The sequence below is a fragment of the Ascaphus truei genome, chromosome 2, assembly GCF_040206685.1.
Source record: "Ascaphus truei isolate aAscTru1 chromosome 2, aAscTru1.hap1, whole genome shotgun sequence".
Lineage (NCBI taxonomy): Eukaryota > Metazoa > Chordata > Amphibia > Anura > Ascaphidae > Ascaphus > Ascaphus truei.
In genome coordinates this window covers 487,752,054-487,764,755 of record NC_134484.1, presented here as the reverse complement: position 1 = coordinate 487,764,755, position 12,702 = coordinate 487,752,054, and the positions used below count along the sequence as shown (strand labels likewise).

Here is a 12,702-nt window from a genome sequence, read left to right as displayed (position 1 = left end):
AGTTAAAAACGGGCAGTAGAGAGTGTTTAGCGAGTCTCTCACACTCGTGGTATAGAACGCCGACTTCCAGACCTCCTCACACCGGCAAGTGCTTCCGCATCCGTTTCTCCACTCGGGCTTCGATAGCAGCCCCTGACGAAGCCCGAGTGGAGAAACGCGTAGGGCCAGCGTGATTGGAGCAGGGAGAGTGACGCCGAGAGACTGTTCCTAGTGTGAGCTGAACGGAGCTGAACGGAGCATTGGCAGTGAATTACACAGAGGGAAATCTCGCGAGAGCCGTACGAGATCTGATCACCTGATGCGGAAGCACTTGCCGGTGTGAGGAGGTCTGGAAGTCGGCGTTCTATACCACGAGTGTGAGAGACTCGCTAAACACTCTCTACTGCCCGTTTTTAACTCATAGAATGTGAGTTAAATACTTTTGTTTTATCCTTAGATGTTTTATTAAAAGGTTTTACACATATGTTTCTCCTTTTATCTCCTTTTATTCCCTACCCATCCCTTTATTTGAGATCCACACCAAGGTACAGTCTGCTAAAAACAGACTCATCGTGATTGCTGCAAGAAGCCTCAAAGACAAGCCTCTCCAAAGATCCAGGAGCCAAGAAACAGACGAACTACAGGAGCTGAGTTCGAGAGTCCCTAAGTGGATTAAAGGCCTTTAATGATCTTACTAGTGTAAGTGCATATCTCACCGAATTCTTATCTGTTTGTATTGATATACTGCCCTATGATTTTTTCCTCCTCTTTTTTCTTTTCTCTTCCCCTGCATATGTGCGCCTAGGTCACTCTTTGCAATATATATATATATATATGTGTGTATATATATGTATATGTATGTATGTATGTGACAGAGTCACTGTCTCAGTAGGCTGGAATGGAGGATATGTGTACCTTCCAGCACTCAACCAGTTAACCTTCCAGCACCTGCAGCCTAATTAAGCAGGATTCCTGAAAGACTGCAGGTTAAAAAGATACAGGAAGCTGTGAGACACAGAGCCAGACCCAGGAAGCCAGAGAGGCAGTGAGAGAGACTGACCGGTTTTCCCTCAGAGAAGGAGGGAGGCAGAAGGGGCTCCGCAGCTACCAAAGGCTGTTAAAGAAGTTGGCAGATTGTGAGAGAAGCTGCTGACAGAGCCGTGCTGAAGCAGTGTGAGAAAAGCTGCTGAGGGCTGTGCTGAAGCAGTGTAAGAGAAGCTGCTGAGGGAGCCGTGCTGAAGCAGTGTGAGAGAAGCTGCTGAGAGAGCCATGCTGAAGCAGGGACATTGCCATATGGACTAAGATAAGCAAAACCCTTTCTATTATTTACAAAGACTGTGCTGTTACTGTATTGCCCATGCCAGGGCATGTTTTGGGCTGACAACCGGCTTAGCTGGCGGCCCTGATAGTAAGGGACTGAAGAAGTCAGTAAGCTCCCTGACAGGTATAGGTGTTTATTTATGTTTTATTTGAATTTGGTTTTCTTAAAGGGACGGTGGACCTGCAAATACGTTACTTAAACCCCTATAAATAAACCCCACGTAAATAGAAGTACTGTGTTTCCGGCCTTATTTGGGATCAAAGGGACCTCAACGTGATGTGGTTGTCACTATATATTTATATTTATATATATATATATATATATATATATATATATATATATATATATATATATATATATATATATATATACAGAGTGAGAGTGAGAGAGAGAGAGAGATATAAGTTCCACAGATATAACACAGAGAATAGTGATTTTGATTCAGTATCAGAATATAACTATTCCGCTAGAAATTATCTGGGTCGGGAAGCAGTGATCCCATCATAATAGGATGGGCTTGTAAGGGTGTGAGCAGGTCAGAAGTCTGTGTCCTACCTTCGGATGGGCAGAGCCTATTCCCTCATGTCATGTGCTGACATTGAGAGACCTGGAGAAAATAAATAATCAGTGAGTAAAATGTCAGTGTTTCCCCAGGCATTCCTTTTTATATAAGAATGTCCTGCCAGGTACAAATGTGCTGAATGTGAGAAACTGGAGGTGATCGAGGAACAAATTAATGAGGGTGTGCGGGATCAAACCCCCCTATTTAATATAGTGAGAAGTGGGGAAAGGTGAGGGGAAGTTACTGAGTGTTTCCCCAGGCACTCCTTTATATAAGAATGTCCTGCCAGGTACAAATGAGCTGAATGTGAGAAACTGGAGGTGATCGAGGAACAAATTGAGGCAGTGAGGGATCAAACCCCCCTATTTATTATGGTGGGGTAAGGTGAGGGAAGTTACTGCACTGGTTCCTCTGCATTACCCACTTCTCACCGTATGAATTAGGAAAGTGAGACTGTCAGTATGGAGCAGAACTGCTGGACCTGAGAGAGTATCGGGAGCATTTGTCAAAGTCTCACTCATGTACTGTATCTGCTTTTTATTCATACTATGGAACTGTACAGTATTTTCAATACGTTTAGTCCACTTGTGAGAGAATCCTGTTCCTTGCGTACATCTCGCAATTCTGCTCTCGTAGCCTCCATCTCTTCCTGGAGCTGGCTCTATTTGCATGAACGCATACCTCATTACGTTTAGGAACTCTGCCTTCATTATGTCTAGGGCCTCTACAAATCGCATGCGCGAACTTCCCGGCTGGCCACCGCACTGAAATCCTTACTGCGCATGCGTGCGCAATCTAAGATGGCGGCACCCTGCTCCGGGAGTACCTGGCTCACGATCGCCGCACACAGCAACCGCCGCTCTGCTCCCCCAGCAACCACCCACACCTGCGGCCCGCCGACAGGTCCGCCATGGGGCTCGGCGGCACCCACGATAGCCAGCAAGGTGAGGGGGGGGGGGGTAGCGACAAGCAGAGGGGGACCTGGCTACATCTTAATACTGTGGAACTGTACAGTATGTTACTATGTTACACTATGAGAACTTTACTGGTCTTTTGGCTGCTAATCTCCGACTCACTTTATACTTTTCTAGATGATTATATTGTGACACAATCCTGAGCCATTAAAGTTTGCAGTGTTTGAAATGAAGTTCCTGTTTGCGAATGGACCATATGTGCTTTTTGGTGCCCCTGTCTTCTCCGACTCCTTTGGGGTTAATGATTTAGGTTTGAAAGAGCTGATACTAAATGCTGTATATTTGTCCAAAAAAACTGATCATGCCAATTCTGTTTTATATATAGGCACATTCTAAAACCCAACACATATAGATTAAGTAACCTCCGGTAGCATCTCCAGAGCAGCACTGCCCACTACCAACACCTCCAGAGGACCACTGCCAGCACCTCCAGAGGACCACTGCCCACTGCCAGCACCTCCCAGAGCAGCACTGCCCACTGCAAGCATGGATCCACTCCTGTTAAGTGAGTAGAGGAGATAATTTAGTGTCTTTGGAATATGCAAGGGGGGAATATCTGATTATTTGGCAGTTATGCGAGTCAAACACCCAAACTAATCTTATATTCTTATAGAACCATCAGCAGGTAAGAAGATAAATATATCTTATGACCTGTGTCATGTTCTGCCAGAAGGGCTAGTAATACATTTTTTTACAAGAGGTATTATATTATACCAATATCAGAGGAGGTGAAATCACAAGAAGCGCCCTCACTCCCAGCTTTACATGATGGATTTTCCTTTTCTTATTGCCAGGTTTCCCAGTGGTTGTACCGGAGAGGTTAGAGATTAAGTCAGAGAGAGAAGAACCGAACACTGAGGAACATGTGACCCCAATAAAGGAAGAAATAGATGCATTTCCTGTTTGTGGTAAGTACCATTACATCCTCACTTGTCTTTATTCAGTATGTTTAAAAATGGACTGAAATGTGTACAATATTTTGGGAAATAATATTAAAGCGTGCATACAATTATAAGATACCTGTCCTAATGAAAATAATCATTTGTCTAAGGTTATATTGGTAATATTATTGTTATTGAAGTTTGAACATTGGTAGCTCCAAAATGTTTTCAGCACTTGGGGGTAAATACTTCTTCAGCACTCAAAGGGTTAATAATAAAGTAAAATCAATCACTTCACCCCTCCCCCATAGGAATCAGTATGGAGTATTTCTTTATACTGATATCACAAGAAGCGCCCCCACTCCCAGCTTTACATGATGGATTTTCCTTTTCTTATTGCCAGGTTTCCCAGTGGTTGTGCTGGAGAGTTTAGAGATTAAGTCAGAGAAGGAAGAGGCAAACGCTGAGGAACATCTGACCCCAATAAAGAGTGAAACTGTTCCATTTCCTGTCTCTGGTGAGTACCTTTTCCCCTTTGTCTGCACAAAGGGTTGTTATCTTGTTACAAGGAGCATGGTCACATTTAGTGAATATTCATAGTTAATTGCCTCTCATAGGAAGTCCCCAGGCCTGCTGGGTGTTCTGGGACAAGCCACATGCAGCAGGGTTAGAAGTGCAATATGGCTCTCAGACACGTATAAAGGTTGGAAATGCAGAGTTATGGGCGTCTGACCATCAATAGATGCGATAAAACACAATTTGGGAAAACAAATTCAAGGGACCCATCCCTAACTAACCTGGTTCCCCAGCTTAAACAATACCCTCTCATTAAGTTTCACTAGATACACAATAATATCCAGTATTTAGACATAGCTTAACTGATAGATGGGGACAGTGTCCCAAGAATCCAGGCAATTCTTCCGGACAGTGAAAGTGATGTATACTATATGTCTACAGTACCCTAAACCACTGACAACCACATAAGATTTACCTATTAACGCTAGTGGAAGTCTATCAAGAGTGGTTATGAAAGGACATGATATGTGACATTATTGATTTTGGCTGATGTGGATTATGGAGGTCTAGGCTTCTTTGGGAAGGAAAATAAGATTCTAAAGGATACAAAGTGTATGTTTAACACGTGGACATTCCCTGTGAGCATTGCTAGGGGAGTATTTAACCCCTTACTCTTCGTCTCCTCGTTATCTATTTCACTTCGCACTTTTCTTTTAGATTCCTTCACATTTTTATTGACTCAAAACAAGAAAAAACACAAAAGCGCACCAAGATGAGAGATAGATAATGTATTAGCAACAAATAATAAAATTAGTAACTTACATATAAAATTTCTTTAATAATCCCCGATTCTGGTGTCTATCACAGGAGTAGGGCATCACATAGGAAGTATGAAGGGTAATCTCAGTTCTGAGAGATCAGACCCGCGCGCTGGGGCTGTCTCTGTTCACTCTCCTGTCCTCCACGTGTGGTAGCGTGGTGCAGAGTGTAGCACACATGTGCAGGAACCGGGGCCTTCAATAGGTGTCCTTAGGATGCCTGTCCGTTTTTGATAGCATAGAAACGATCGGAAATAAGCAGGAACGGTACACTTGAGTGTGTACTGGTGGTGGGTAGTAAAACCGCCAGCCACAACAGTCGCTATTTATTTTATTGACTCACAATTATTTTTTATTTGAGTCCCAGTTTCTTGCAGACAAGGGGTACGGCTATGGGTACCTCCTTTGCCCCGTCGTGTGCTAATCTTTTTATGGGTCTCTGGGAATCCACATTTATTTTTGGTGATTCTAATCCTTTTCGGCATCATATTATTTTTTTACAAGCGTTCTATTGATGACCTGATAATGATTTGGGAAGGGGATTCACATTCACTGGACACTTTCATTAATCCACTTAATTCCAATATGTTGAATCTTAGCTTTACTTATGAACCCCATATTAATCACATTAATTATTTAGATATCACTTTATTTATTGGCGTTACAGGAGAAATACAGACTGACATTTATAGGAAACAAAATTCCAGGAATACCTTTCTTAAAGCAGATAGCAATCACCCCAGGTCACTCATCCGTGGTATACCCAAGGGCCAATTCCTCCGCCTAAGGCGGCTTTGCTCTAACGAGGATTCTTTTCATCAACAGGCCACCGAATTGGCAAACAGATTTTCTGTCAGGGGCTGCAGAACAGGGATACAGAGGAGGCTTACATGAATGCCAAACTCTGTACTCATGCTGAGTTACTGTCTTATGGTTCATCTGGTTCTAGGCAGGGGGTTTAAATCAAGGAGAGACCAGGGCACTCCCGAAGGGTCCAATCCGCTGTTTATTACATGGCATAGATCAAATCCGCTCAATCATCCAGAAACATTGGGAAGTGCTCACTTTGGAGGAAGACCTTAAAGCCAATTGAACAAGGACCAAAATTTGCATTTAGAAAGGCTAAACCTTGGCAAACTATCTTTCGCCTAGTTTATTTACATCCAGGTCAGACAGGGTTCATGAATTAAATTTAATACACAGTGTTTTTTCAAATATGGTAAATGTGTATTTGTTGCTATGCCAATCCTATCAAACCTATTGATATTGTACACAGTAAGAAACACACACACAACTCCAGTTTTTATTCATTGTAATATTGTGATTTATTACTTAACCTGCGGTTGTGGTCGAGGATTCGTTGGGCGGACAATCAGACCAGTGAAGGTCAGAATTATGGAGCACATTCGTTCTATTAAAAACTAGATCAGATGCTCCCAGTTTCCAAACATTTTACACATTGTACATTGGGAAACTTGTCCACCTTTCATTTCTCAGCGATTGAATCTATACCTGTTCCTACACGAGGGGATTGAATCTATACCTGTTCCAACACGAGGGGATTGAATCTATACCTGTCGCTACACGTGGGGATTGAATCTATACCTGTCCCTACACGAGGGGATTGAATCTATACCTGTCCCTACACGAGGGGATTGAATCTATACCTGTTCCTACACGAGGGGATTGAATCTATACCTGTCCCTACACGAGGGGATTGAATCTATACCTGTTCCTACACGAGGGGATTGAATCTATACCTGTTCCTACACGAGGGGATTGAATCTATACTTGTCCCTACACGAGGGGATTGAATCTATACCTGTACCTACACGTGGGGATTGAATCTATACCTGTCACTGCATGAGGGGATTGAATCTATACCTGTTCCTACACGAGGGGATTGAATCTATACCTGTCACTGCACGAGGGGGTGACAGAATTAAACAGCTTAATCAGCGTGAGATGTTTTGGATCCACTCACTTAATACTCTATCCCCTTTTGGGATTAATACAGAATGGGACCTAAAACATTTTCTCTAAGCTGTATTATTCCTTTGCCCATTTTCAGGTTATATAATACTATGTGTGTTTTTCCTATACATTTGTTTCTATCATTGAGATACATATGTGTCTCTCTCTAGTCACATTTGATGAGTAGTATTGTATCCTTAATAAAACAAAAAAGGGGGTACCGGCGCCTTGAAAGTCCAAATGGAATATAGTCCTGGAATTTCCAGATAGAAGGATGAATATCCATGGGGATGAAAATTCCTCCGTCTTTTAGGTGATCAAGTGTAGCTTCAGCAGTGTGGGAAGCGACATGGAATGAAAAAAAGAGAATTATAGTGCAACACAGCTAACTCAAAAGACAAGACATAAGACAAACAAAACCATACAACACAACACTGACCACAAATACACAAAAGCAAGGCTGAAATAAAAAAGTTACACCGATCCGGAGGAGCAAAATCGGAGTGCTACTCACAGGAAAGCCATATGCAATGCGCGTTGGAAAATGTATCAATAAACGCCCAGATCTTTAGATGAGCTGGTGCGCGTCTCCTCACTCAGTGCCGCGTCGACCGGAAGTGACGTCACCGGAAACGAAGTCACTGGTAGGCGGGATGAATCCACGGAAGTCCCGGATACGACGTCACCTTAAGCTCCGTCGCTACTGGGCAGTATGACTCTGCAAGCGTTCTCTCCGTCTCCTCCTTGAATGACTCTGATAGCTCAGAGCTCAAACTAAAACTGCACCTTCGTCCACAATATTCAAACAAGTGATAAAACCATACGCGTTTCGTGCGCTTGCGCACACTTCCTCAGGGGATAAAAGTAATGCCAGTGATGCCTGGTATAAATACTCACAAACGAGTTCCTGATTGGCCTATCAATTAAGGCATACGTGAGCTAACACCTATGTGGCTAATGATAATTACAAAATACATTGATACAATAATACGTGAACATAAGAAAAAAGTGAGAGAAAAAGACATGAAAATAAATATTAAAAAAAAAACTAATAATGTTTTTGGCAAATGTCAAATAGTTACAAAAAGGCTCCAAGATCAAAATCTATATAAAGACCTTTTGGAGAGAGTATTTGTAATTCATAAATCCAGCATGCTTCACGCACACTGGATTGTTGTAGTCTATTGCCACCTCATATGTTATTAGGAATGGTCTCAATTGCCTGACACACCAATCCTTTAGGATTTTTATTATGATGTGTCAGGAAATGATGAGACACACTGTGGGTGATTAACCCCTTTTTTATCTCTTAATATATAAAATCGAATGGTTGGTACTAGCTGCGGTGAATCTGATTGGTCCTCAGCCTCTGGCCAATCAGATTGGTGGGTCTGACGTCACCCAACTGCCACTCTCTTCCCCCTCGGCCACACACACTCTCTCTGTCCTCTCCCCCCCCCACTTCACACTCACCTCCCTCCGCGCTCATTCACCGTCACTCACTCCCCTCCCCGGCTGGGGGACAGGCAGTGGCCAGGCACGCAGCTGCACAGGCAGGGGCAGCTGCCTCGTGGCGCCGAGTGCCTAAGATGGCGGCGCCCGGAAGGACCCCCTTCCTCCCTCGCGGTGCCGAGTGCCTAGCCTCAACTGCCGCACACGCACACACATCAACACACACACACACATCACCTCCCGTCCAAACCGCCGCCTCACACCCCTGCGCCTCCAGCCTCCTCTCCACACAGCACCACACACATCACCTCCCGCCTCCCCTCCCTCACCCCTGTGCCTCCGGCCGGGACCAAGCGGCAGAACGGACGGCCGGGAGGGGGCGGAACGGACGGCCGGGAGGGGGCGGAACGGACGGCCGGGGGCAGCCCACCCCCACTCACCCGTACGGTGCGGCGCCGCACGGAACTGCAGGGGGGGGGCGGGGCCTGCGCCGGACGGAACTGCGAGGGGCAGGGCCTGCGCCCGAGAAAGGCGCCGTACAGATCTGCGGAGGGGCGGGGCCTGCGCCCGAGAAAGGCGCCGCACGGGACTGCGGGGGGCGGGGCCTGCGCCCGAGAAAGCCGCCGTACGGATCTGTGGGGGGCGGGGCCTGCGCCCGAGAAGGGCACCGCTGAGCGCCGCACGGGACTGAGACACGTGTGTGACTGTGTGTGAGTGTGACGGTGTGTGAGTGTGTAAGTCGGTGTGTGAGTGTGTAAGTCGGTGTGTGAGTGTGTAAGTCGGTGTGTGAGTGTGTAAGTTGGTGTGTGAGTGTGTGTGACACTGTCCCCCCTCCTGTCCACTGCCCCCCCCCCTCCTGTCCACTGTCCCCCCTCCTGTCCACTGTCCCCCCTCCTGTCCACTGTCCCCCCCTCCTGTCCACTGTCCCCCCCTCCTGTCCACCGTCCCCCCCTCCTGTCCACTGTCCGTCGTAATCCCCTCCTGTCCACTGTCCGTCCCCCCTCCTCCTGTCCACTGTCCGCCCCCCCTCCTGTCCACTGTCCGTCCCCCCCCTCCTGTCCACTGTCCGTCCTCCTGTCCACTGTCCATCCCCCCCCTCCTGTCCACTGTCCGCGCCCCCTCCTGTCCACTGTCCGTCCCCTCCCCTCCTGTCCACTGTTCGTCCCCCCCCCCCTCCTGTCTACTGTCCGTCCCCTCCCCTCCTGTCCACTGTCCGTCCCCTCCCCTCCTGTCCACTGTCTGTCCGTCCCCCTCATGTCCACTGTCCGTCCCCCCTCCTGTCCACTGTCCGTTCCCCCCCTCTTGTCCACTGTCCGTTCCCCCCCTCCTGTCCACTGTCCGTTCCCCCCCTCCTGTCCACTGTCCGTCCCCTCTCCCTCCTGTCCACTGTCCGTCCCCTCCCCCTCCTGTCCACTGTCCGTCCCCTCCCCCTCCTGTCCACTGTCCATCCCCTCCCCTCCTGTCCACTGTCTGTCCCCCCCCCCTCCTGTCCACTGTCCGTTCCCCCCCTCCTGTCCACTGTCCGCGCCCCCTCCTGTCCACTGTCCGCGCCCCCTCCTGTCCACTGTCCGCGCCCCCTCCTGTCCACTGTCCGCGCCCCCTCCTTTCCACTGTCCGTCCCCTCCTGTCCACTGTCCGTCCCCTCCTGTCCACTGTCTGTCCCCTCCCCCTCCTGTCCACTGTCCATCCCCTCCCCCTCCTGTCCACTGTCCGTCCCCCCCATCCTGTCCACTGTCCGTCCCCCCCATCCTGTCCACTGTCCCCCCCACCCCCTCCTGTCCACTGTCCGTCCCTCCCCTCTGGGGAAGGGGGGGGGGGAGAGAACGGAGAAAGAGGGGGAGAGAAGGGAGCGGAAAATTTTAGTCACGGGCAACGCCGGGTCTCTCAGCTAGTTGTATATATGTTCATATATTCTCCTTTGGAACGTTCTACCCGTTCTGCCCACATATTGTAAACCACAAGGGCATTGGAGTAAATATATGACATACACCGAATGGCAATTAATAAAAGATTTGGGGCCTCATGCAGAGAGCAGCGCAAAAAGGAATCTCGCCATTTGCCGGCGAAAATGGAGCTTTAAACCGCCGGAAAAGGCAAGTTTAAAAAAAAGCGCCATTTTTTTTTTTTTTGCTTGAAATTCGCCGCGCGGCTGGAGAGTTTCTAATCTCTCCAGTTTTTTTTCTGCCGTATGCAGAGAGCCGCGATCGCCATCTAGTGGCTGTTCGCGCCAAAAAAATGGCGCGATTTTCAACATTTTTCCTCTCCACCAAGAAGCTGGCGCTCCGCGGCCGGTGGAGGGGAAAAAAAAAAATGCGATTTTTTTTCCCCACTAGTTTCAACAGCGCTTATAGCGCTTATAGCGCTGGTTGAAACTCTCCATATGCAGAAAGGATTGTAAATGCAGTTTTCTGCCCTTTCTGCATATGGAGAAAAAAACTCTCCATAAAAGCTAAAATTTTCCCCCCTCTCCAATTCTAAATAGCGCTGCTCTCTGCATGAGGCCCTTGATCGGATAAACCTTTAAAGTAACATTGGACTTTTTTTGTGTTACAACTAAATGAACAAGCCAAACACTTTGTACATTTAAAAAAACCTTTATCCACTTTTGTAATTTTCTGTTTAGAATTATTGAGTGGACTGCTAGGAGCCAGTCTTGATTTCAGATTTGTGGCCTTAGTGAAAATAATAAATAATAATAAAATAAGTGGGTTTGGGAGGGAGTATTTCTGCCAGGATATATTGCCCAGGACATACTTGAAAACGAGTATTTCTGCCAGGATATATTGCCTAGGAAATACTTGAAAACGAGAGATAACTCTCAATGTATTACTTCCTGGTAAAATATTTTATAAATAAATAAATAAATTATCCCTCAGTAGGATAGGCCAGTATTTATTAATAATATTCCTAATTTGAGGTGCCATCTCATTGTATTGTGTAATAAATGGCACCGTTTGATGGAATATATTTTTCCCTTCAGTTTTTTTTTTATTATACTTGTGTTGCTCATTTCTCTCTAGACCATTTACCTGTTCTAATGCTTCCTCTAGAAGGCTCACTGGGTACTTTCTTTCAACAAACTTCTGCTTTAATTCTTCGGCCTGAGACGCAAAAGCACCATCATCTGAGCAGTTGCGTCTCAGGCGGACAAATTGACCCCTTGGAATATTCCTTATCCATAATGGATTATGCTGACTATCAGCTCTTAAATAGGTATTAGCCTGCACTGGCTTGAAGAATGTTTTTGTGTATAATGTATTATTAATAATATAAATGTGTAAATCCAAAAAATCAATGTGCTCTGTGCTGTGATTAAAAGTAAACTTAAGGTTCCTATCATTGTGATTCAAATACGTGAAAAAATTATTCAACTCAGCTTCACCGCCGGACCAGATGAAGATCACGTCATCAATGTAACGTTTCCAGAGCACCAGGTTTGCCCCAAGAGGACAGTTGTTCCAAATAAAATCTTCTTCCCAACTGTCCATAAAAAGATTAGCATAACTTGGGGCAAACCTGGTGCCCATTGCGGTTCCACATACCTGATTATAATATTGTGAATTAAATGTGAAATAATTGTGTGTCAAAATATACCAAATACCCTCCACCAAAAATTGTTTCCTAGCTTGTGTGAGATGGGGTATAGATTCTAACCTGCGAGATACTGCTCCACAACCCAGCTCATGGTCAATAACGGTATATAATGATGTTACATCTGCCGTTACCAACACATAGCCGGGCTGCCATCTTAGTTCTTGAAGCACTTGAAGTATATGAGTCGTGTCTCTCAGATAGGACCTACCGCATGTCACAACTGGCTGTAAATGATGATCAATGAAATGTGATAAATTAGAAGTTAAAGAGGAGATACCAGAAATAATAGGTCTACCAGGTGGTGCTGTGATATTTTTGTGTATGTTTGGTATACAATAAAACAATGGTGTGCGTGGAAAAGGAATAAACAAAAAACCTGCCTCATCCTGTGTGATTGCTCCATTGTCCAAGCCAGTGCTAAGCAAATTTCCCAGGCCAGCCTTATACTGCTCCAAGGGGTCATTAAAAAGGGGGAGGTATGTGGCAATGTCACCCAAGAGCCTATTAGATTCCTGTACGCAATAACTCCTATCCATTACCACTATACCTCCCCCCCTTATCAGCAGATTTTATAACTATCGACTCATTGTTTTCTAGTCCTTGTAATGCTTCCTTTTCTTGTATATTCATA

At 45.9% G+C, this 12,702-nt stretch overlaps 2 protein-coding genes across 3 annotated transcripts in view; one reads left to right on the top strand and one right to left on the bottom strand.

Annotated features, from left to right (window-relative positions):
• LOC142488427 (uncharacterized) overlaps positions 1-12,702 on the bottom strand; it is a 1,092,840-nt gene that overhangs the window by 146,585 nt on the left and 933,553 nt on the right. The gene's annotated exons all lie outside the window — the stretch shown is intronic.
• LOC142488868 (uncharacterized) overlaps positions 1,670-12,702 on the top strand; it is a 38,392-nt gene continuing 27,359 nt past the window's right edge. The window contains 4 exon segments of the mRNA XM_075589204.1: positions 1,670-2,806; positions 3,162-3,341; positions 3,631-3,744; positions 4,121-4,234. Of these exon segments, the coding sequence (XP_075445319.1) occupies positions 3,323-3,341; positions 3,631-3,744; positions 4,121-4,234 (247 nt within the window). The 5' untranslated portion in view covers positions 1,670-2,806; positions 3,162-3,322.